Genomic DNA, 24,082 nt, shown 5'->3' on the forward strand with positions numbered 1-24,082 from the left:
TCAGTGGATTTTGCATTCCAATGTATTAAACATTAAGTTTCAGTCTGCCATTAAGGATGATTTCTGGCATAGGGAAAGATTAATTTAAAATTAATTCGTAAAAGATCACTGACTGACAGAACAGTGTCATACACATCCGCAGGGACTTGCTGATTTTCATATTACCAAATGGTATGGCATCGCAGTAACCAGTAATATAGAAAAAACAAAGTAGATTGGGGTCTGCCTCTGCCTGATGGCAAAACCTCCTCCCCTGTTAGCTGAGTAGATTGAGAGAAACTACACATTTACTGCAAGCCAGTAAAGATTTTGAAACAGAAAACTTTAAAAAGCTTAACTTGTACTGATTATCATAATGTATTTACTTGTTTTGCTGTTAAAAATGTAACAAGGCAAGACTGTTCAATTCCTATTATGAACAAGCAAATGTGAAATGTGTTTCTTATTGTATACACTCTATATGATATGTCAGAATCAGAGATAAATCTCTTCATTTTACAGTGGTCCGTTCATGGTTCAAGACTGATTTCTTGCTTCACATTCAAAAGGCAGGAGCAGAGAAAGCAGTTCTGACCTGGTTTGGGGTGGTTTTTCCTTTCTTTGGCTGCTCTGTATTCATATTGACTTTTTCCAAGCAGAGAAGCAGGTGCTCTGCTAAATTTTAACATCGTCTTTAATGAGATTCTGGCTTACAGTATGTCCTGGGAGGTTTGTCAATAGATTTATTCATAGGCCATTTAGGTACTTTTATTAATCCTGTTAGCCTTGTGGAACAGAGTTGATTATCTCATTTCATACTTGATTCTGGTCTGATGTAAATGGGGATGTTATGTATTGAAAATAAAAGATTTTTTTTAATAGCATGTCATGTGTTATATTCTGGATTGTTTAAGTTGCAATGACAAATATATGCTGTTGGCTAAAGGCACCTGTTTAGACTATGCTATGGCTCTGAGCTGGTTATGGATGCCACACATTTTGTTTATGTAAAGCTTCTCCTAAAAGAGTCCCTTTAGAGTTAATAATAAAGTTTTGTAACCGTCTGTGGCTTTGAAGTGCAAAATGACTCGACCAAAAGTGCTCCTGAAGCAGTAGTGAAGTGGGGGTGTGGGGACGGTCAGAAGAAAACAAGTCCGGCAGTAAGTGGAATTGCTGCTGTTCAGAGGACGCCACTGTTTGGAGAAGGAAACTGAGGGCAGAAAAACGGTTACAGCTGCATGTCGACAAAAGTCAGCATATGTCAGTAAGTTACCTCTTCAGTATGTCTTGGGATAATAGTGCCATTCTTTCCTGCAATCTGAAACACTTCAGTTGTCAGTATAAGTGGATGTCGACATAGCGTACATCTCCTTGGCTGTGAGCAGTCTGATGTAGCTCCAACCCCATGTGAAACACTCGGCAATTGAAAAGATATATGGAGTCCAGATTTTACCAAATAAACCTTTCCAGATTCTTTCTGCCAAAAATCCAAGCCAAGAAAATACACCACCCCCATAATACTCTCAGATGCCACTTAATAGTGGCTTTTATCATACTCCTTCCAGTTTTCACTCTCATTTAGGCATTTGAGTGACTATTTCAAGAAGTGACCACAAATTGTAGGCTGTTAACTTGTACACAGCGTAACAAACAAACGCATAGCAAGAACCTTGCAGTTCCTGTTTGTCTACAAAGGTAGTAATTTTTACATGCTCGTAGGAGTTTTCCCTTGTGTAAATAAAATGTGTGCCTAGAAACAAATGTCCTAGGAAGCCAGGCTGGGAACATTTCTTGCAGTAAATCATTGATTTTTCAAAAAGTTGGCATTGCTATTTGAATGGATCACAGCTAATTGCACTGATAATTCCCTTCCCTTTCTCTCGGCAAGGATTTACATTAAAATAAAGCTTACCAGCAGCTTTACTTATGTACGTATGCACTGTTTAAATGGAGCTGAAAGCACTACATCAGCGTATGACCCTTTCCCTGAATGTGTTCCCCCAGCGCCGGACTCTGAAGGTTGCGTTATTGTATAATTGATGAGTAACGATACATACAATTTAGGTCAGACTTGGCAGGATCCAGAGCAGCACTAGCACCAGATAAGATGGTTATCACTCGGTGAGGGCCCTGGGGAGGACAGCCGGTCTAGTGGGCTGTTGACCATGGAGCACCACAGTAGGTGAAGTAGATCTGGTGTAACTGCGGATTGCTCGCAGCCTCGTCATTCGTGAGAACCACAGGACGCTTTAGGCAGCTGGCACAAGGTGGAGCAGTTTTAAGGCTACATTAATTAATGCCAAAATATTGGCCTGATACAGAGCTGGCTCAGGATCAGAGGAGAATGAAAGCAATTTATTGTGTTCATCTGTATGTGCTCCATGTATGTCATATAAATGTATTAATACTGCTTGACATGTTTATATTTTTATATTGAAAGGATGGATAGCTCTAAAGTAATTTACTGCTGATACTTTATTTCTCATATTTAGTTTTTTATTTCCATAGATGGAATAAACTGATCTTGATAGAAGCAGTTGACTCATTTCTATGCTCTAGCAGGTTAACACTGTTGACAGTGCGCTATTTGACTTTTGCTGCAGCGCGGTGACGTTTTGGCTGTGAGATTTAATCTCAGTGTTTCCCAAAAGGTGGTCTAAGTTTAATGCATGCCTATTAGAAATTATATGTAGAATAGGAATAGCCTGATTGTGTTTGTCTAAAACTGAAAGCAGTTACAGTTGCCCAAAAGCCTAAAATGGAAATGGCAAACTGAGCCTTTGCAGTGAAATCTGGAAACTTGAATAGGATGTTTTAGCTTCCATAAAGCTATGGTGTAAAGATATATTTAACAACTCAGAATGGGACCTGGATGATAAAAAGCACCTTATTACAAATAAGATGTTTTTATGTCTGTCTTCACAATAGTAAGGATTTTTATCCTCAAAATTTAAATGATTTTAAGCTTCATATTGCATTATATTGATGTATTTCAAATTCTATTCCAGTGCATTTGCTAATATTTAAAAAAAAAAAAAGTTTAAGAAAGGAGCTGAATTGGTACATAGACGAATTGGTAACTCTCAGATATTTAGTACAGAAAAGTGGATGTGTTGCATCTTTGTTATCTTGCCTTTCTGGTAAGATACAGTAATATCTAATGGGGTTAGGTGGCTGGCCAGGAAGATGATGTGAGCAGCAACGTACTTGAGGCCAGAGTGCTGGGATGCCAGAATAACAAGGAGCTACTGCCATCAGGGAGGGAGGGGATTCTTTAAGCGTTGAATTATTAGGCATCTAGTTAGATGTGTATGCATTCTCACTTTGTTAATCTCCATATCACCTCCTTCAGTGTGATAAGCCCCCAAACAGAGGTCTTGCCACATTATGAAATCCTATTCTGAGCAACTCTCCCTGTATCATTATTCCTAGCCTTCAGTTTCTACTAAATAATGTGTACACTTATTTGAATGGGTGACCAGCTTGTTTATACCAATATATGTACCAGGCCTGGGATGTTTTTTGATTGTGAGCTAGAAAAACAAATCAAAGAGAGTGAGATATGGATGTTTAGGGAATCAGCGTGCCCCTCCTGGAACAGTTCCATCTCTACAAGCTTTGCAAATTCCTGCTGTCCCTCTGCAGGAGCAATTCAATCCAGAACAGGCATACTCTGTTCAGTCTTGCCCCAGTAGAAATCAGCAGATAGATTTGCACGGATTTCACTAAAAGTAAAACTGTAAGGAACAGGATCTGCTATACACTGTTTCTTTCTACAGATCCTTCTATTCCACTTATAAAGATAGTCAGATGCCTCCAGAGTCAACCACAGAGTCAAAGTTTGAGTTTGAAGATAGTTAAGCACTGCAGGTGGGATTAGTATCACTGATTTTCATCATCTAAAAATTAGGAATTTAACTTAAGCTGGTGTTCTAGGTTACTTTCATGGTAATTGAAAGGCATCTTCAGAAAGGAATTCATTCTCCTTGTATTAGGCTCCTGCAAGGGTTACCCTGCTTCATAGTTTCCTGTTTCTCTGGGCACAGACTGTTGATGGAGCCTAGATGCTCACCTCAGGCTAGATGCCTGCATTTTGGATGAAGTTATCTTGTCTCTAAATACTACTGACTTTAAGTGATTAGCTGTCTTCATTTCCATATCAGACAAACCGGTATGGAATATGCATATATGCATATATAAATGGAATACGCATATATAAACAAATATGCAAAACTCAGAAGTATTGCAGGATAGTTATGCAAGGTATATATTCTTCAATATATTCCATTGCCATTAGTTGGTGGATCAATCTGAGCTGCTCAGGTATGGGAGCAGCAGAGGGCACAAGAGGACTGAGCTGGGAATATGTGCTGTTGCTGGATGCAGCCCTGCTTTTCCAGAGATCCCTTCCTGTGTAAATGCCTGCTGCTACTGCTGCCCTTCATCCTCCGTGTCATTAAGCTCCGGATGAGTGACTCGCCTGATGTGGGGGCGGGAGGTGACGTTCCTTCCCCACTATGGTTAGTCACGGCACGTCCTGCACCTCAGTGCTTCTTCTGAGTCACCCCCTGCCCCCAGAGCTCCCTTCCCAGCTTTTGCTGTGCTTTTGGGGGTGCTGGGCTTCGTCTGCTTGCCTTGAACCGATGAGGAACTGTTGATGCCTGGCACAGATGGCAGAGTTAGGGAAAGCAGTTCATACCACCCAATTCCATTAGAGAAAGGATCAGGGCACTGCAAAGTTTTGAATGGCGTTAGTGAAGCAATTGAAGACTTGTAGAAACAAGTCGGCTTTTTAAGTATCTGCAAACAAGACAGGGCATCAGATACTCATTAGTACCATAAGTTTACAATAAGCTGTGATGAACACTTCCATTTGTGCAACAGTGCCAAAGGGACATGTGGTTTGTTTGTTTGTTTAGCTCCAGGCCCTACTTCTTACCCTAAATGCAAAAATCCTTCTGTTTATGTTATCCTTAGTAGAGCTATTTCTGATTTCTTGTGGTACAGGTAGGACAAGGCCAAACACCAGACATTTTAATGAAAGATCCAACTGAAAACAGATGAATGTGTTTTAACTCTGTGAGGAGATGAACGTTATTTATTTTTTTGCATCAGTACATGCTGCAGTTGGACATTCTTGGTGGGAATTAAGAGGATCTTGCCTGTGCTTGACGTGATGACATTGGGTATACTGCTGGTAAATGGACTTACTGAAGTAAATTGCTAACCCTTTGACTTGAACAGCTAGTAAAAATTTCAGATCTTAGTCAGTTATTCCCAGAAGAAGGAAAAAAAACCCGAGGAATTTTTAAATACCGTTTTCTGCCTTACATGAACTTAGGATACCCTTCTATCTTCAAAGGAACAAAAAAAAACCCAACCCAACAAATAATCTGGGGCAATTTCCTTGCCCATATCCCAAGATTGTTTCATTCATAACCTTAACACGAAATGTTTATTTATTCTGCACATTGATACTATTCAGGTAATTCTGTGCTTTTTGTTTTTCTGCAGTGGTTTTTCTGTTCCTCGGTTTTGTCGCTGCTTCTTCTAGTCAACTCTTTTTTGTTTTTCTTTGTCAATCATCTCAACCAAAACAATTTTAACAAACGAAGTCATTCTGCCAAACTTGTTTGAATCTCTGAGAGGCCTTGCATTTGCCTTTGCTCCAAGCAAAACTGTGTGCTTAGCTGTCTCTTAGAGATATACCTTATCTCTTAATTTAGACATATCTTCAGAGAGACATCTTAAGAGATATCAGCCTTCTCTCATAAGGGAAAGAAGAGCAATGAAACCTTTGATATAAGGAGCTTTGATGAAAGGATATCTTCTTTCTTAATTATTTTCTTTCTTATTTCTCAGTGTTTGGTAACATAGGAAATACTCCCTCCTTGTGTTAATACTTAAAACACATCATACAGCAGCCCTGCATGAATTAATGGACTATTTTTTAAGGCATCTGTGAAAAGTAGCTGAAAAAAATACTTACAGTAAGTAGCCTTGTATTAGTATACAGAAAACAAAACAGTTCTGCAGGAAGATATTTTGAGGTGAGCAAAGTGTTTGAGAGCTGATCTTATTCTGGCTTAAAGGTAAGACCAAATACAAGTTCTGTCCTTACTGCAGTGCCATAGCTCCTCAACTTTCTCATCAGATAAGAGTATGATGAGAAGTGTTGTTGGTTGGGTTTTTTTCTTATCTTTTAGGTGTTTTCTATATTTACGTGCAGTTTACAGCTTTTGACTTGAATAGGTTGTTACATCTGCTGCCGGGTAGTTATGGCTGGCGGGGGGGGTTTTAATAGTATTTGTCCCTCATATTACCTTAATGAATGTGTTAAAGGAACAAAGTGGCAAAAGCAAAGTAAAGGCAAAATAATCTTTCATGCAAAAATAGGAGAAGTAATTATTAGGAGATATTTTCTATCTTGGTTTTCTCCAGGCTGAGGGCAGTTTCCTCTTCCCAAAGCAAAGTGAAGAGACTAAGATCAAAGGGCATCCTAAGGCTTAAAGAGGGTGGTGCTGGAAAGGAGAAGCATCACTAAGAGCTAGTAGGTACAGAAGGACACAAATTGCATAAATAGTGTTTTTGAAAGGTTGCTGAGGCTTTTTACAAAAGCAGATGTGGTGTTCAAAGGGACCGAGCGCTTCCAGTCTGCTCACTCAGGAGAGCTGAATACAGGGGCTCTGCAGCTCCAGGCTCCCCATGGACCACTTTCAGGGTTTAAGAGGCCGTATCTCCTGCAAGGGGCACGTGGGCAGGTTTGGAGCAGGCCAGGCCATGTTGTGTCGGGCATGGCTCTCTAAAAATTCCACGGTCACAGTGACAGGAGGCCAGGAGCCAGCACCTTCCAGCCAGGAATAGAGAACAGCCTGAAGTGACTCTACGAATGCTTTCAAGGAACGTTGAAAATTTAGGCAATGAAATAAAGAAAACTGTTTGTTGCTTTAAGCCTTTGTTCTGCCTCCTGACTTTGAGTGAATAAAAACATGATGTTTGTTTAGAAGTGTTTGGGTTTCCCTGCAAACTGAGATTCTGACAGAATCTTTCCACAAAAAAGACTGGCTTGTGCCAAATTCAGATGGTCCAGTCAGTTGAATAAATGGCGTAAGAAACTGGGCAAGGCGTAACTAGTCTGAGGTGTTTGCACTGCACGTTCCCCTGAAGAGCACCAAGAGGGGTGTGCACACAGCAGAGGAATTGCACAACTCTACAAGTAGTACTCCAACATCACACCTTCCCTAGATTTTGTAGCCTCCTTGCGTATTGTCTTGCTATTCATTCAGTTGTAGGATTCTTCATGAACTCTGCTTATGTAGTGTATATTCAGTGATTGGCATATATATAGCTAAAACAATTAGATGATAACCATGCTATCTACCTGTGGATTTAAGAAATTTTCTCAAGTCTCGGCTTTCTTATTGGGTCTTTAGGTTTTCATAGCACAAGCTAAAACATCCATCCAGATGCAAAGTGTAAGTTGTGGGGTTTTGCCCTTTTTTAAAAAAATGTTTACCTAGTAACTGCTGAAGGACATCTGTGAACCTCTCATGTAAACTTCACTGCCCAGTAAACTTGTAAACATCTGTTTTGCAAAGATGGACAACATATAATTATATGTACATGTTACCGTTTTTAGATAACGTTTGCTTCACATCAGATAAACTCAGATGGGTTCCTTATTCTGTGGCCAGTTTTTTGGTTCAACATCATTGCAAGGCTGATTATGCAGTATTGTCATGTGCCCTGTGTATCACTGCGGCTGTCGTGTGATTGGAATTTGGAGCATGCTAACACAATTAACTGAAATATCCTGTTCTTAAGACAATTATTTACAGGTCTGTGTTGTATCACTGAGTGTCATTGTGAACACTTTAAATATAATTTTTAGGATTTAATATTTTTTAGTGGCTTACAAGACAAGATACTTTATAATTCATGTGCTAGAGTATGTATTTTGCTATAGTATTTTCAGTATTTTTACACTGGTCCTTGGGGATCTAAATCTTGCAAGTTTGACGTATACCAAAGTCACCTGTGGTATAAATAACTGTTTATAAGAGAATACTTCTGTGGATTTGAAGAAATATGGTACATTCATCTACACAAGAGAGGGATACATAATATTTTGGGAGAGACTCACTTAAATCTGTCTAGCTGAGTTGGGCTTGTTTTGCTATAAAAGAACACACTAGAAAAGCCATTTGCCCACTTTCATCCTTCTTTAATGTATGGAACATCTTTTTTTCAATCAAAGAGACACAGATGAAACTTAAGTGGTTCAGCAGATTCTAGATCAGAGCTTGAGACTTAAAAGAGTTTTACTGCTGTGACTCAGGAATAATTATTAGGCAGATAATGCCAATACCATTATAACCTGTAATAAGATAATGACTAACATAAAATGAAGCATTGATGTAAGAATGGGATTTTATTACTGATAGTGAAGTAGCATGAACCTGCCCGGGGAAGTTGAGAAGAAAGTTATCTGGTGCAATGTTTGAGGAGCCTTTCTGTGGGACAGCACAACTCAAGAGGTACATCAGTTTGATAAAATTTCAAACTTCACTTTTCACTCCAACTTGTAGTTCCCAAATGTATAAATTCTTCAGAAAAAAAGAATAAAAATGCATTAGGGCTCTCTATGTTTTCAGGAGATTCCTCCAAAGCATTTCTCCTTAGATTACCATCCAAAATGAGAGACATTCACGAAGTCCTACTAAAAAAGGCAATCCTCTATTATCAGAGGCCTTCAAGAACAACTGTAAGAATTTAAGGAAAAACTTGTTTTAAGGACTGTTCTGTTCCATACTTATTTTATGCACTAAATAATGTAGCAAATGGTTGAACTTTTAACAAAGGATATCCTTTGTACAGTAATTCCTGAAATATGACCTTCCCTTCTCCCCCCAAAGAATTTATGTTCCTCTGACTACCTCACTTGCATTTTAGGTGCCTATATCCATCATTCTCATCCTCAGAACTCCCACTCAGCAGCTGCCTATTTTGGCAGCACTTGTAGTCCATCCATAGCCATCCCAGGTTTTTACATTAAGGATCTTACTGATGTGAAATTGTACTTCTGAGAATGCTCAGAAGCTGCGTTGGCTCAACAGAGTCAAGCACCTTACCAGCAAGGTTTCGTTAAAGGGCAGGTGAAATAAGCACCTGCCTACTGGAAGAAAAAGTTAGAGCTGGCAAAAAAAAACCAACCCAGTGTTACAGAATGAAATCTTTATTATTCACTGGCAATAATTGTTTCCTGTTAAAAATAATTAAAAAGATCTAGTATGATCAAATATTTTTCTTATTATTTTATCAGGGAGTTAGAAGGTTAATGGGAAAGGTCAGAAAAAGCAGTTTCGCTTGTTCTAAAAAAGTAGACTAAATGGAGAGCTGTCAACAGAAGTCCCCAAAGTAATCCTCCACCTGCTTCTGTACGATAAAAGCAGCTGCGTGGGCTCTCCTGGAGTGCTTCTCAGAGAGAGCGACCTGAGGAGTTAGTGGTGCCATTAGTGCCGTCCTGCACCACGGTCCGAGAAAACAGCTGAGCATAACATGGGATGGGACACAGAGTGGTAGGCTACTGGTTTAGGGACACATGATGCCCCTTTTACTAGGATCATTTCTGTTTCTTGCTTACATTTGTAAGACAAAATACAGAAAGGCTCTTGGAAGGAAAGGCTGGAGCACAATCTCCTCTGTCCAAAATGAGCGCTGTAATCTCTAGCCAGCAGAGTTATTTGTTTGTGTTTTCAGTGAGTTCCTTTCTTCTTCATCCTCTGCTTCCTGCTCACAAGATCCCAAATCTTGAATTATTTTCTGCATAATGGTGTGGCTGCAATGAGAGTATCCCCTTCCTAATCCTTTACAGAAGCCTTTAGTCCCAGGGGGTGATTGTGTGGGAGGTAGAAGATATGGATTTAATTAAATTTAAAGGCAGTGACCCTTTAAAGTGAGCTAGTCAATCCCTATCCTTCATTTCTAGTCTGTTATCCAAGAGACAGGGTATCACTAGAGTGTGTATTTTAAGAGGAAACATAAGATAGTGAGTGAAGAGTTGCAGATGTGGAGAGCAGTCCCTTGAGGAAGAGGGTGGTGGGTGCCCGTGTAGGGCCAGTCATGAGGACCCAGCGAACAGACCTCAAACACAAAAGCACCCACTGTTTTGTGTCCTAAGAGATATGGGTTTTGCCGTGAAGTAAAAAAACCCCACCATATGCCTAGAGCTAATAGCACCATTTGTACTTACATGTCAGGTGGTGGCTGTAGGGTGAAGAAAAAAAAAAAGTCAGGCAGTTGCTGAGCTTCCATTTTCACACAGCTCTCTCAAGACCTTTCTTTTCTTCAGGCATCAGCCTCTTGCTATTCCAGATATGGAGTAGACTCCAACAAATCATTTCATTTGTATTTGTCTGTGCCTGGAGTCAGTGATGACCAGCCCTTTAGTTTGCATGTGTGTCCAGGACTTGGAAGTGGTTGACAGCTTTCAGTTCCACATGTTCTGCTCATTTCTTTCTGTGCCCTAAAATTCACATCATATTATTGTGATATAACATTAAGAAGCAAAAAATGTGCATCTTGTTTGTAGGAGGAGAGATACAGATATGGTAGCTTGGATGCTAGTTTGAAGCAATAGGATCCAGTGCTTATGCAAAGGTGTCTGTGTGAGCAGAGCTATAAACCTTACCTGTCTCAAAACCTCAGTAAATAACTTGAATGTTCATTTCTGTCAGGGTGGTTCTTTACATAACTAAGCCCTGATCCTTCATAAATGGCTTTGCGATCTTAGAACGGAAGGGACTACATATAAACTTCAGATCATTATCCATCTTAATTATTATCCATTATCTAAACCTCCTTCAGACCTGAAGTTTATGTATCAGTATGTCAGTATTCAGCATAAGAATGTGCTAGTTTGGTATTAAAAAACTCTTTAATTAAAAGTGGTGTGTTTAACTGTTGCTAGATTTATTTTCCTTTTTTTTTTTGGCAGGAGTGAATCTTGAGGTTGCTGTTTTAATACTGAGCTAAGAGGGGACTTTTGTTGTCTTCAGTGGTAAATCAGAGGTGGGAAGGTTTTGAGTCATGAATCACGTATCTTTCATGTTACTTTGAGGGGCGCCACAGCCCTATAGAAGTGTGTAGCAGAAAACAAAAGGTGGGATATATGTTAGAAGATTTGCATGGGAGACTGCAGATTGAACACAGATGAAGGACAGTCCCCAGGTCATAAGGACCTCCCTTCTGGAGACACTGCGTCTTTCCATGTGCTGTGCAGCCAGAGCCTTCACTAGAGGTGTTTAGGCAGATTACTCTTTTATAATAGAAATTAAGGGTGTTGAGAACATTTTTGGTAGGAATCTAGAACCTTTTTCTTTCCTTTGTATGATCCTTCCAGATTTGGTTGTGTTACAAAAGCTGTATATGAGACAGGACTTTTGTTAAATGAGAAAGATTGTAATATTGAATGTCCTTTGGGATGAGAAGTCTTCTGTTGTCAAAGCTATGATAAGATTATTATCTTCTCTTTGTTATTTAAGATTGCTGACTGGTAGAATTTACTTCATACATAAAATTTATTGCGCTGGATGATTGTTAATTTAAGTATTATCATTAGAATGGGCAGGCCTTTGTTATGAACAATGCTTTCAATAGCGATCAAAGGGAAATAAGTCCTAAAGTGGTATTCCTGTTGTACTGAGCTGTGTTCTTAGTCTTTCAAGTCCTGAAACACTGTTTTACATTTCTTGAACTGAAGAAGTTTGTGTGTGGAGTGTCATCTGTGTAAGCACAATTTAATTTCCCTAAGCTTCAGCTAGCTATCAAAAGGCAAAAAGATTGCACACACATGACCATTACCACTCACACATTCACCACCAAGACCAGTTTTAACAGAAATTAATGACAGTAAGAAGAGGCTGAGATCACTTATGCTTGAAATAATTAACATATTTACTTAATATTAATGTTGTGTTACCTTTAGCACCTCTGGTCTAAACAGACCAGACATTGGTCTGCTGAATGTGTGCAACACATTTATTGATATTAAAATCATAGAGTTGGTGACAAACAACTTTTAAACATCAAAGCCCAGAGAAAAATTAAGCAGGACTTAGAGTGTCTTGTTATAAAATATGTAGCTCAGAAAGCAAACAGGTTTTTTTGTTTATTTTGATTTGCAAAGCCATTCTTCCACATGAGAGGAAACCAGACAATTCAAATCAGTTTCTAAGCCTCAAAAATTACCAGCTAGAAGGAGACTTTATATTTAAAGCTAGTTGCAGTCTTATTTGCCACTGTTTTCTCATAAGAAAAGAACAAAAGTATATCTTAATATTTTTGTATCTTTATATATCAGAAATTTGCCTTCCCGCACTTAAAAAGAAGTGCTGGAAAAGAGGGTTATTTTGATCCCCGGGCCAAGTTCTTTAATGCCAAATCACAGTGTGGAAAGAATGTCTCTGTCCAAGTTATAAATCCTTAAAATGAGCTTTGATGGAAAATCTGGAGTAGTTTCACAGTGGAATCTCCTCAGCTCCATGTGAGGAACCCTGTTGCTGCTTTGCTAAGGCAGGTGCCCACTCCATCCAGGAATGGTCTAGTTGATACCAAGAGTAGCTTCTTGCTTGTGAACAAAAAAGGCATTAACAAAGCAAGGATGTTTTTCTGCAAATTACTTTGTGATTTCCAGTCAGATCTGAGATTGTAGAATTTTTTTCTCTGCTCTTCTGTGTTGTCATGATATTGGTCAGCCACAAAGGAAATCTTTGCAAATTCAGTTCATTTTTCCCTTTACAGAAAACTTAACATTGCTTACTGTGGGTTTATTTATTAAAGTGAATGCAGGACTAGTCATGAAACTTATCCTGGCAGTGACAAGACATTTATGAGACGTAAGATTCATGCATATTTAGAGTATAGGAAGTCTCATTCAGGGGAATGGAATGGGGCCTCTGGTGTGGAGGGCCATCATTGCTATCCTGAATGCCCAGAAAAGTAGAAATATGGTTTTCTTTCTACCCTTCTTCCTTTGGACGGGCACAGGTGCTCCTTCCCAAATCAGCTGTTTCTTCCAAGGGAGACCTCTTTAGCCAGGAACTGTCACAGACAGCCACAACTCAAGCTTTGGGCAGGCTTCGATGATGTTCAAGAGTGTGTGCACATACAGGAGAGAGATGGAGTTCCAGTTGGTGAGGCACTGGAACAGGTTGCCCAGAGAAGCTGTGGATGCCCCATCCCTGGAAGTGTTCAAGGCCAGGTTGGATGGGGCTTTGGGCAACCTGGTCTAGTGGAGGGTATCCCTGCCCGCAGCAGGAGGGTTGGAACTAGATGATCTTTAAGGTCCCTTCCAACCCAAACCATTCTATGATTCTATGATATATTTCAGTTCATTTATTTCTGTTAAAGAATGCTGGCACTGTCCTTTTGATTAAATTAATTTCTTCACACATCACCACTATGAAGCCCAAAGCATGTCCTCCTCTTACATTTGTCACTACTATAGCATCACACGAGTTACAGAAGTATCTCAGTGTATGTCCCACCATGCAGGAGAGTCAGCAGCTTCTTCTGTCACATACTCCCTCATCACTTCTGGGACACATATGTGTCAACATTAGCCGGAAGGGTTGCTCTGTAGGGGAAACCAGTTTGGTACCAAGGAACCAGCACCTAAGGTACACATTTTGGGGATGGAGGGTTACTTGGATTAGTTCTCGTTTTGTTGCATGGACTAAATGCCAGTTAGTGAATGGAGTGCATTCAGCGTGCTCTTGAAGCACACCTCTGTGTTTCATTTCATGTGAAGGGGAGCTCTGAGAGAGCACAAGTGATAGGGCACTGCCTTTAAAAGCACATTCCTTATCTGAACTACAATGCTCAGCCAGATTCACCCTCTGAGTGGTGTCTCTAGGTGTAACATGCTCAGCAGGGAATCCTGGTCTTCCTCTCTCTAATAAAGTTAACTGAGATATTAGTTTGAATCAAAGTTTTATGTAAAAGTAGTATTGAATAACAGGTCTTGTATTTTATTGTACTTTCACTAAACAGATGCTGAAACGTACTTTAAAAAACACATACAAGAAATAATTCCAAAGTTGCACAGGCAAGTATATGGAGCATTTGTAACAGAAAGTCTCAAGGTTGGCTGTTTTGGAGGATTGCTCTGTGTAGCACTTAGTATTGCCTCCCGTTAATTCAGGAAGCTCAAGGCCAGTATTAATACTGAGGCTGGTGCTGCTCCCTTAACAAGTATCGCTTCGCAGCAGCACAAGCCTGCAGAGGAGCAGCTGTCTGGTTGGGTCCTCTGCAGCTGCAGGATGAGTATCTGGCTCCTTCCTGTGGTACTGTGTTGCTATTGCACAGGACTGAAGAGTAGCTGCCATAAGCCAATAAACAAAACGATATGATTAAACAGTAAAGCAAATCGGTATGATTCTTTTCAAAGGATGAACAAGTCATTTCATTCTATAAAGAGGTGGATTTTTAACGGTTTCACTGATTTTTAACTGATACAAATCACTTAGCAAACCTTACGCTCAAAGAGGCTTATACTGTTACCTTTCATCTGGCACAGATGCATCAAAAGTCTTGCCCCTGTGCCATTGGTGAATATTGGCGTCAAACACTTGTATTAAATTAATTCTGAGTTGGGATTTGGTAAGAAATGGGAAGAAAGAGAGCACGTTAAGTCAGTACAAATGTTACTTGGGTGATTAGATCACAAACTGTAAGTGAAACTTGGAAATATAAAACAGCCCCCTTAAAGCTGGGTAAGTCATCTAAAGCTTGCCAGTGATTGTTGAAGAGTATTGTTTCTATTCGTTTTCTTAGCTGGGATTATTGGAGTTTTATTTAATTGTATTTTTATCTGAAAATTACTGAGTAGTGTTGATGGATACATGCTGCTATTTACAAAATAGAATCATGCTATAGGGATTCTGACATTTTGGTTAATTGGTATGCATCCCTCTAAATGGTTTCTAGTCCTTAACTCATAATTGTTCTCATTTGCTCAGTGGGATTTAGAAACAGGGTTTGTGGAATGTCATTTAATACTCATTTCATTTTGTTAAATGAAATGCATTGGCTTCCATCTTGCCTATAAATTAAGTCATTCTAGTTTCATTTTCTGGCCATATATTTTTAATTGTATAAATATTTTTCCTTCTCATGTAATTTGCTTAATGTTACAAAAAGTGCCACCCCCAGCCCCCAGCCTTACTTTATAGCAAATGAGTTGCAGTGTGTTTTCTATGGTACGTTAAATCCGGATATAAATCGGATGCTTGGTCTGTCTCTTAATGGCAGTCTAAATGTGAACCATTGTTTTCAAAGTTAGCCCTTTTCCATGCTAAGTGGAGGTCTGAAACTAAGAAATTATTCTTTTGCAACCCAGAGAAATAACCTTCAATAAGAAAATATTTAAAAGGTCAGATCCTGCCTTCCCGTTAAATTTTCCTTAGCGCAGAGACAGTGGGAAGGAGAAAGGCGTCTCTTTGCAATCTGATTTCGTCACCCTATTCTAACACTAGTCAATGCGTTGCCCAGCTTCTCTTTATAAACACAAGCAGCTTCAGAGACACTCCAACACGCGTTTTGCTACCCACAATTTATTAGCCAAGAATAGCTACGTTGAAGTAGAGTTGCGGTCGTGCCTTCTCCTCTGGCCAATCCTCTTCATCAGGGACTCTGGGACTGTTACGTAGGCTCTGCTGGGTATTCAACATCCAGGGTAGGCCACACACTGGAAACTCGCTCGGGAAATAGATATACAGCCTTTACGGCCCATTTTGTAGCATACTAGAGAGCAACAGAAAGAAGTCATCAATCTCTTCTTCTACAAGCATGATTTGAATGAGTGTCTATGGGCGAAAAGCTCTAAGTGCTATCAACTATCGGTTGTCTCCAATGGCAACATTTTAAGCAGAATAAATACATTACACTAGAAAGTCACATAGCCCTTTTATTGAGTTAACAGTGCCATATTTCCACTTTGGCTGACTGTTAAAATTGTGGTGTCAGGGCTTTTTAATAGTTTCATTTTCCTTTATTCCAATTTTTTTTTAAAGAAAAAAAAAGGCATTATGAAATGTATTGATATAATTCAAACATTGAATAAAAGACAATCCTGCTGTGCTAAAAAGTAGTATTGTGTATTGCTATAACCATTGCAACCCAGGTATACTGCTAGCAATATTTTTTTGTAATAGATAACTTTTCTTTCCATTTCTCCAACTCTTGTTTGCTACAAGATAAAGAGGAAAGAAAAATCTGTGGGAAGCTTGCTGTTGCCTACAGATTCCTTTTGGGAAATGGAGTTCTTAAAAAGAAATGGAGTTCTTAAAAAGCCTCCCCATCCCAAAAGGTGTTTAGGGTGGTATGGTGCACAGAAGAGAGTACGAGAGTGAGCACTGGGGGACAGCATTTCAATTCTTTCATGCTAATGAATGAGGATGCAGTTGTCTCCTAGAAAGTATTTTAAAGGACAAGTGATGAGAACTGGGTACTGTCTGTTTATTCCCACAGATCTAGGAAGGAAACTTTTTCATATAGTTGAGAAATATTGAAATATTTTTCAAATATAACCCATCATCCTAAATGGCATGGAAATGTGTCACGAGGTCTTGGCATAACTCAGTTGGCAGCAACTGTTGTTCTTCCTAAACAGCAGCATTGGCACATAAGGGAGGAACAGAGGCAGACTCTAAGTATGGAAAGCTGTCTTCTCGGCAGCAACAGGAGACCATTTTCAGATCTGAAACTCTATATTCTGTAGCAAACAAAAATATGCAGAAGGATCCTGATTCTTGGAATATGCATTTTCCCACCAAGCCTATTTATAAAACTGCCCGATAAAAAAGCATATAGAATAAATGATTGCAACTCAGAGTATCTGGGTTGTATTCCCAGCTCTGTTTTCCCTTGAGTGAGCCACATTAAAAAGAAAAAAATCCACTGAGAAAGCCTTTATACCTCAGTTTCCCCACAACTACAGGAATAATAAATAGTAGAGGTGGTCTCATTTGTGCCAGGAAAGCATGTTGAGATGATTTTGTGGAGGATGCTAACAAAGTGTCATGCATTATTATTGCATTAGGCTGACTGTACTTCTGAAATCCATCTGACATTTCCCATTTGACATTGATTGTGGGTGGTAACATTTCTGCATTAATTTTAAAGAGGAGGCATTATAGCACTGTCTAATCACACAGTTTATGATTAAAGAATTTTCTAAGAAAGGCAGTAACCTGTGAGATGTTCTCTCTTTTTCACTCCGTTAAACCACCGCATTACGAAGCGTATTGTTTCATTACGGATCCTGCCAAGCAGCTCTACTCTGCTCCTTATAGCTACATGTGAAGTATCGAGGTGAAGTTCATAACTATATTTGGGTATCAGAGTTTATTTCCTCTACTCTCTTGAAGGTTTAGCATGACGAGCGGTTGAGGAATGCTAGGGGAAACCGTCGTTAACATGAGCAGGCTGTGCCCGAGCTCGGATTGCCCTGCTGAATCCTGTTTCGTGTTGCAACCGGTTAAGTCACCAGGAGCCGGGACGGGGCTCGGACCACACAAACACAGGATCGGGTCTGTTCCGTTATCGTGCTGCCGAGACCGGTCCTCCGCGTCGCAGATAACAGCGGCTCTCCCGTTCGTTGTCAGCGGCCAGAGCCGAGCATTGAAGTCGAAAACTCCCCGGTCAGACGTGCCTGTAAAGCGGGGTGGTAGGAGAGGAAGCTTGGAGAGGAAATGAGTAAGTCAGCAACCCGGCCCAGTGTGTAGCTGTAAGGCAGGGTTACTGGAGCAAGCAGTGGAGAGGGGAGGAAGTGTTGCAACAGCTAACCCTCACGTCTGTGTTCTCTGAAACAGCCTCGTCATTGAAAAATCTAAGATAAGAGGATTTTTGGGAAATGTTACTGCACAATGAGTGCAAGACAATATGATCTGTTGCTAGTTCTGAAAAGAGGGGGAGCATACACAGCTCCTCTTTAGAGGTGCTCAGCACCCAATGGAAGGGGACCTCTCATAAAAAGCAGACTGTTGCATGAAATTACTGATTTTTTATCTTCTGTTCTGCATGCTTTTTCTGTCCTTTGCAAACTGAGCATTGTCAATGGTGATGCACATGGGAGCTTTATGTTTTCCTGAGGAGTTTAAGATAAAATTTCTACAAGGTACATTGATACTTACTTTCTACTAGTTACATTGATACTTAAAACTGTGGAGGGGGGATTCTCTATTTCCCCTGATATTTGGAGCAGAGAATTTCATGTAAAAAGAATATAGTGGCATGTGTACATTCTTATAATTTCATGTGTCTATCTACATGCTTCTCATTTTTTACAACTGACTCCTGAGCAGTTGGGTCCCTGGAAGAATGAGATGAATGAGAAGGGCATCCTATAGGGAAGGGGGGAAACAGAAGCAAGTGGTGATCCCCATGGAAAGAGAGGAAATTAAGTGTGACATTCCACTGTCAACTGGGTGTTGGTTTGCTATATTGTCTCTGCCAACAACTCTTTGCCTTTTTGATTATTTTTTTAATACTTCTGAAGTGAAAAAAGTGTTCTTTGACCTCTGCCTCCTCCCAGGATTTTTTTTTTGGTACTATTGCATGACTGTCAAAATACTGACTATCGGTAAAGTTTTGGGATGATGTGGATTATCAACTTTTGTTTACAAAACACTGTGTACATTCTTTATGTTTGTCACTTTTAAGTTAATGAGAAAAGAAAATTATGAAGGGGATGGATGGGTGGGTGAAGTCCATTCTTCGAATACTAGATACTTGCAAAGCAGCTGCTTGAATGAAATTTCCCTGGCTGCTTAGTGAGAGGATACTTCAAATTGTAGTCAAAATTAGGATTGGTACACCAGATTATGTGTGGGTGTGACAAATGAAAAAGGAAATGCTTGGTAAAGTATTTTTATTTGTAATGTGAAACTAACCTAAAATAATATTAGTGGGTATTAAAGCCTGTATCTTCCAGTGGATCAGTTTCACTGCAATACACAAAATAGCTCTGTTTATACAAATAGCTCAGAGAATATTTCTGAGACATTACTTTAGAAGAATGACTGAAATTGAAGTACTAGTAGTAGGGAATACATGATGCTATGGGTGTGGTATGCGTCTTTTATCATCACGATTTCATATTGTTCTAAATATGTGTTCATACACTCTTTAGAGACTCCACATTAGCATTCATTGTACCTGGTTATACACTTGAAGAAACACTTTCTTAGCTACAGTTGGCTTTAAAAACCATTTTAGTGGAGCCTTTCATGTCACTCACCTGTAATAGCAAAAAAAGAATATCAGTCAGTGAAAATACAGATGACCGAAGCAGACTTCTGGGTGCAGCAGGGAAATTTAGGGCCCCATCTAACAGCAGCATCCTTTGGCTATGGGAGAGCCAAATCGGCTTCCACAGTTTAATTCTGTCGAAGTAGAATCTAAAGTGGAGTTATCTAAAGTTCTAAAGCTGTCAAGAAAGCTATGGCAAACCAGGTGGTGATCCACCTGCAGAAATATGGGAAGAAATAGGGTAGACCAAACAAGTTACAATTCTGCATCTCTTACAATGATGAGGGAGAAAATCTGTGACAAAGGTATTCAGGTAGCGAAGGAGTCCCTAGCGTGTGAATGTGGACTGAGCAGTGATACTTTTGCTGGGTGGAAAGTGGATGTTGGTTCTCTGGGTAAGACTCTGGACTGGGAATTGCATCCATTTTCCTGCTCTGGCTCTGCCACAGATTGCCTTGGTGAACTAATCAAGTAGTCAATGGCTTTGGCCTCTGTTTATCTGTTCACAAAATGGGATTCTGACCCCTTCCTCCCCAGAGTCTGTGAGGTTAAATAAAAGAATGTTTGTAAAGTGAGCTCATATTGTTTTTATGGAAGAGGTTTCAACATTTTCAAACAATAATCTCAGCAGAGAAAGAACCTTGGATATTATATTTACTTAGTGATGCTGTCATACTTATATACCGTCTTTCAGTAGTTACCTTTCTATGGTAGCGGGAAGGTCTGTACAAGGCCTTTCTTCTGGGGTGGGGAGAGAGGGCACAGACACCCCACACAAGGGAGCCAGGGCTGGCTGCCCAGAGCCTCTGATACCCTCCAGATACCCCCGCGCCAAGCTCTGCTAGTGCTGGGACACCCCGGGGTGGTGTGAGCACCTCTTGGGGTACACTCTTCCTTCGGTACATAGGTGAAGGTGCTGGGACACCCCGGGGTGGTGTGAACACCTCTTGGGGTGCACTCTTCCTTCGGTACATAGGTAAAGGTGTCTGTTCTTATCTCACCATAAGTAAACCTGGTTCCCCTTGCGTGCACGCTGTAGGTATTACCAAATGCTCTCTCCGCGTACATATATGCCTTATGAAATGCCTGCAACCTCTCTCTTACACCCGCCCTCCTCCTTTCTTTTGGAGGATGTAGTTCAGCTGGTCCTTTTCAACCTTTTGTTGATAACTGCCATTTTTGTGCTGCCTGTTACTAAGTATTTGGTGCTGCTCAGTCTCACCCTTCCCCCCCCCGCTCCTCTTTTGGCGGAGAAAGGACGCAGCGTATTTCCAGAATATATACTCTAATTCCAGCGATGACTACTGTACATCTGGCGCTCTCAGTCTCCTCTGTGCACATTACAGCACGCTGAACCGTAGGCGAGGGGACAAACGACCTGTCCCTGCATGGCGGGATGTGGTGATTACTGCAGAAGGTGTCACAGAGGCATCGCCAGGCGCGGGATTGCCGGCGACAACCCGATGAGCTCTTACCAAAACACAGGCACACGTCTCTGCTATCACTTTCTCTTAGGCAGCCCCAGAGTGTGAATGTTGGCGGTGGGGCGTGTGTATAGGTAGAAACACGGTGGGAGGTGGAATTGCGGTAGATGTGACTGATTTACGACAGGAGTTTTCTTTACAGTCATAAGGGGAATTTTGCTTGGTCACAGCAAGTTTGAACCCTCATGAAACAGCCTGAATCATTTGAAGTTAAAATAAAACAGAGAATGGCAGGGGGAGGGGCATGGCCAGTTAAAAAAAAAAAAAAAAGGCAAAAAACACAACGTTAAAATTGTTTCCTTTAGTGCTTTTTAAATGGGAATGTGATCCAGAATAGTTCTGGTCTGCAAGCCAACATTTGTTTTAAGAATTTTTATTGTCTTCTTTCCTCTCTTCCCCCTCTCCCTCTGCCCTCCCCTCTCTGCTCTACAGATTTACACTGACTGGGCTAACCACTACCTAGCAAAATCTGGCCACAAGCGGTTGATCAAGGATTTGCAACAGGACATTGCAGATGGAGTTCTGCTAGCAGAAATCATCCAGATCATCGGTAAGACCAGGGCTGTGAGAAGTGCTGCGAGCTGACTCCTTGCATGGGGGAATATATAATTCAAGTTGAATGTATTTAACAATAAGATGAACCCTGAATAATACAATTTGACTGGGTCCATATGTCTCTGATATTTGTGTGGTTCATCCTTGTCTTAATTAAAAAATATGTTTATGTGAGCATGTTTGGAAGTGGCTGTTTAACCATACTTTAAATGGCCAGAACTGTATCTTACACACTTTGAATTGTCAGAAATGAACGCTTCATTAAACCATATGTCTCCCATGTGTGCATTTTGTTCGTTGGAGTGGCTCATACTTTCTGGGATGCCTTGAAACTGTATCCTGACCCTGCAAAGACAATTGTGGAAGATTTCATGTCAGCAGTTATTTTGCAGGGGCTGAAGAATTAGCAGCGACCTCCTTCGCACTTCCCCCTTTGCATGATTTGGCATGTGGAAGCAACTGCTGCTAACAAGAGTGTTGTTACTGTACGACTGAGCTTTACTTAGAAAGGAGCTCTGTGTCAACAAAACCCTGTGCACTTTATTGCCGTGTCTTTTCTGCTCTTCTTCTTTTTTTTCTTTTTTTTTTTTTTTCTAGTTTTGGTTTTTTAGGTCTTTTTTTTTTTTTTTTGGCCAGGGAGTGGAAAGGAAAGTTTTATTTCATTGTTTACTTCTGCTTTTCTCCTCACTGTTTTTGTTTAGCAAATGAAAAGGTTGAAGATATCAATGGCTGTCCCCGGAGCCAGTCTCAAATGGTAAGAATAAAATATATTTTTCATCTGTGTTGGTACCTCTGCACTTTCCTAAAATGCTTTTTAATAATGATTTATATAAACTGTAAATATTCTGTCCCACGTTTACCATAAAGTCTTAATTCTCATATAGTGTTCCTGGTACTTTTTTTTCCACATGTGCTTAGTGTTTGTCATTTAACTTCTGTGCTTGCTAACTTTGTGTCTTGAGGTAACCCGCAGCAAAACTTCTAATCACTTCTAATTAATCCAGAACTGCCTTAGCAGACCTGTTCTGATGATGATCCAGATAATTTCATTTAACTTCATTTTTAAGGGCAATAAATCCAAAAAGAAATTTTTAAGTGGAGTCTTTGTGTCTGGAAAACTGGTTTGATGAACAAGACTTGCCAAATTATTTTTGAATATAAATAGCCTTTTGGATTGTCCACTGTAAAGTCCAGTTAGATGCACTGACTCCAAGACTTTCAGAAATAGCACTTTAATCATATAGCTCTCTGAGCTATAGCTGGCAGCTGCTTAAAGACATTTTAGTACTCTCAGGCAAGAAGCATTTTGTGACTGTGATTCATATGGAGTCTTATTAAACTTCTACTGTGTTTATGGCTAGTCAACTACATTTAAGAAGATAAACCCTCCTTATAAGGCTGTGGAACTCACAGGTACAAAAATCTGAGCCTCAGTAACATCACCATGCATTCTGGTCATGCTCCCTCATGCTGAGGACTTTGCCTTTCTGTTCACATCCAAATACTACGTGAATAAGGTGCATAATTGTGTAGCTGGCAAGGATTTTGGAGTCTAATGATTTGGATGAGCTTGCATAATAGCAAACTGCTGAAGCTGGGCTTAAAAGTGGAAATGGAGTAGAAAAAGATTTGCATTTATTTAGTGCATTTTTTAAAGAGGGAAGGCATTTGCAGCTTTTTTCTGCAAAGCTGCAAAAGGTAAAAGGAAAAAATTTGAGTACCAGGGAAGTGAATGGTCAGGTCTTTCGGTTCTTACTTTTCAAAAAAGGTGCAGGTTTAGAATAAGTTTTTTCTTTGGCTTTCAGGCTTTTTTAAACAGTCCATAGTAAGAATAGATGCAATTTCCTTAATAATAGTTATTATTTTAATTACTCATATTACAGCAGCACCTAGTGGCCCTGGCTGAGAACATTGGGAACTCCAGTGTGGAACTCTACTATTACACACACAGATTGAGAGATAATCACTCTCGACTTCAATCACATTAAAACCTGCCATTCCAGACAGACAAGGCAAACAAGAAGAGACAAAAAGCACAGAAAAGTGATATGATTTCCCGAGGTTATGTAAGTGGTTAGTGACCATCTAGGATTGCTCAGGGACCCACCACTCTGATGTCTATCAAGCTTCATTTCCATGAGAAGAAGCCGAGCTGCAGAGAAAATTATTCACTCTAGCAATGTTTGCATGTCCAAAGCGACAACATCTGTCTATGTTCCCTGTCGATAGGTAAATCTTTATGTGGCACAGGGATTCGGGATTTCATCTCTAGCTCTGCTGCGGGTATGGGGGAAGCATGGTCAATGCATACCTGTGCCGCAGCAGTACCTGTGGGAATCTCTTCATACCCGTCTTCCTCCTGCCGTAAGCCCGTCTCTCAGCTCAGCCGGGCCAAAGACTGTCTCAGGTGCTCTGGGTCTCAAACCAGGTGCTTTGAACACTCCTGTACATAGTCATACATCAGTGTTTGCACAGGGCTAAGGTGTCACGTTTAGCCACTTTAACTTGATAGAAATAGAATATATTTTTATCCTTCTTTGATTCAGTCTCTTTACTGTATTGTTTTGTCTCTACAGTCTGATCAGATTATTTTCCTGCCTTTTACCTTACCAATTTTATACTGCTGATTTCTTCAGCTGAGCTAGGAAATTTAAAATGGACTGAAGCTAAAGTAGTTCAAACTTGTCAGCCTTTCCTCTCAAAGCATCTCAGAGACCCCAAGTATTGAGTCTGCTCTCCATTTCTCTCCTTTG

The 24,082-nt window shown here is 40.2% G+C and overlaps 1 protein-coding gene and 2 long non-coding RNA genes across 21 annotated transcripts in view; 1 reads left to right on the forward strand and 2 right to left on the reverse strand.

Moving 5' to 3' along the window:
* The window catches only part of NAV3 (neuron navigator 3), a 560,419-nt gene that overhangs the window by 345,630 nt on the left and 190,707 nt on the right, over window positions 1-24,082 (forward strand). For 17 of the 18 annotated variants that reach the window (XM_075747242.1, XM_075747250.1, XM_075747259.1 and 14 more), the window contains 2 exons: window positions 21,207-21,324; window positions 22,031-22,083. In XM_075747242.1, the coding sequence (XP_075603357.1) occupies window positions 21,207-21,324; window positions 22,031-22,083 (171 nt within the window). Of the gene's footprint in view, window positions 1-17,597; window positions 17,737-21,206; window positions 21,325-22,030; window positions 22,084-24,082 lie in introns of those variants that run through there. The other variant, XM_075747266.1, reaches the window with a different exon arrangement.
* Window positions 8,313-10,499, reverse strand: LOC142600936 (uncharacterized). Its single transcript, XR_012834433.1, has 3 exons — window positions 10,232-10,499; window positions 9,623-9,768; window positions 8,313-8,585 (listed from the first exon to the last, which is right to left on the reverse strand). It is a non-coding gene; the product is annotated as an uncharacterized LOC142600936 (long non-coding RNA).
* LOC142600933 (uncharacterized) lies at window positions 12,134-16,057 on the reverse strand. 2 transcript variants are annotated; one of them, XR_012834429.1, is made up of 2 exons: window positions 15,639-16,057; window positions 12,134-14,359 (listed from the first exon to the last, which is right to left on the reverse strand). It is a non-coding gene; the product is annotated as an uncharacterized LOC142600933 (long non-coding RNA). The 2 variants fall into 2 exon arrangements; XR_012834426.1 differs by having other exon boundaries at window positions 15,591-16,057.

Source organism: Balearica regulorum, chromosome 1 (genome assembly GCF_011004875.1).
Source record: "Balearica regulorum gibbericeps isolate bBalReg1 chromosome 1, bBalReg1.pri, whole genome shotgun sequence".
Lineage (NCBI taxonomy): Eukaryota > Metazoa > Chordata > Aves > Gruiformes > Gruidae > Balearica > Balearica regulorum.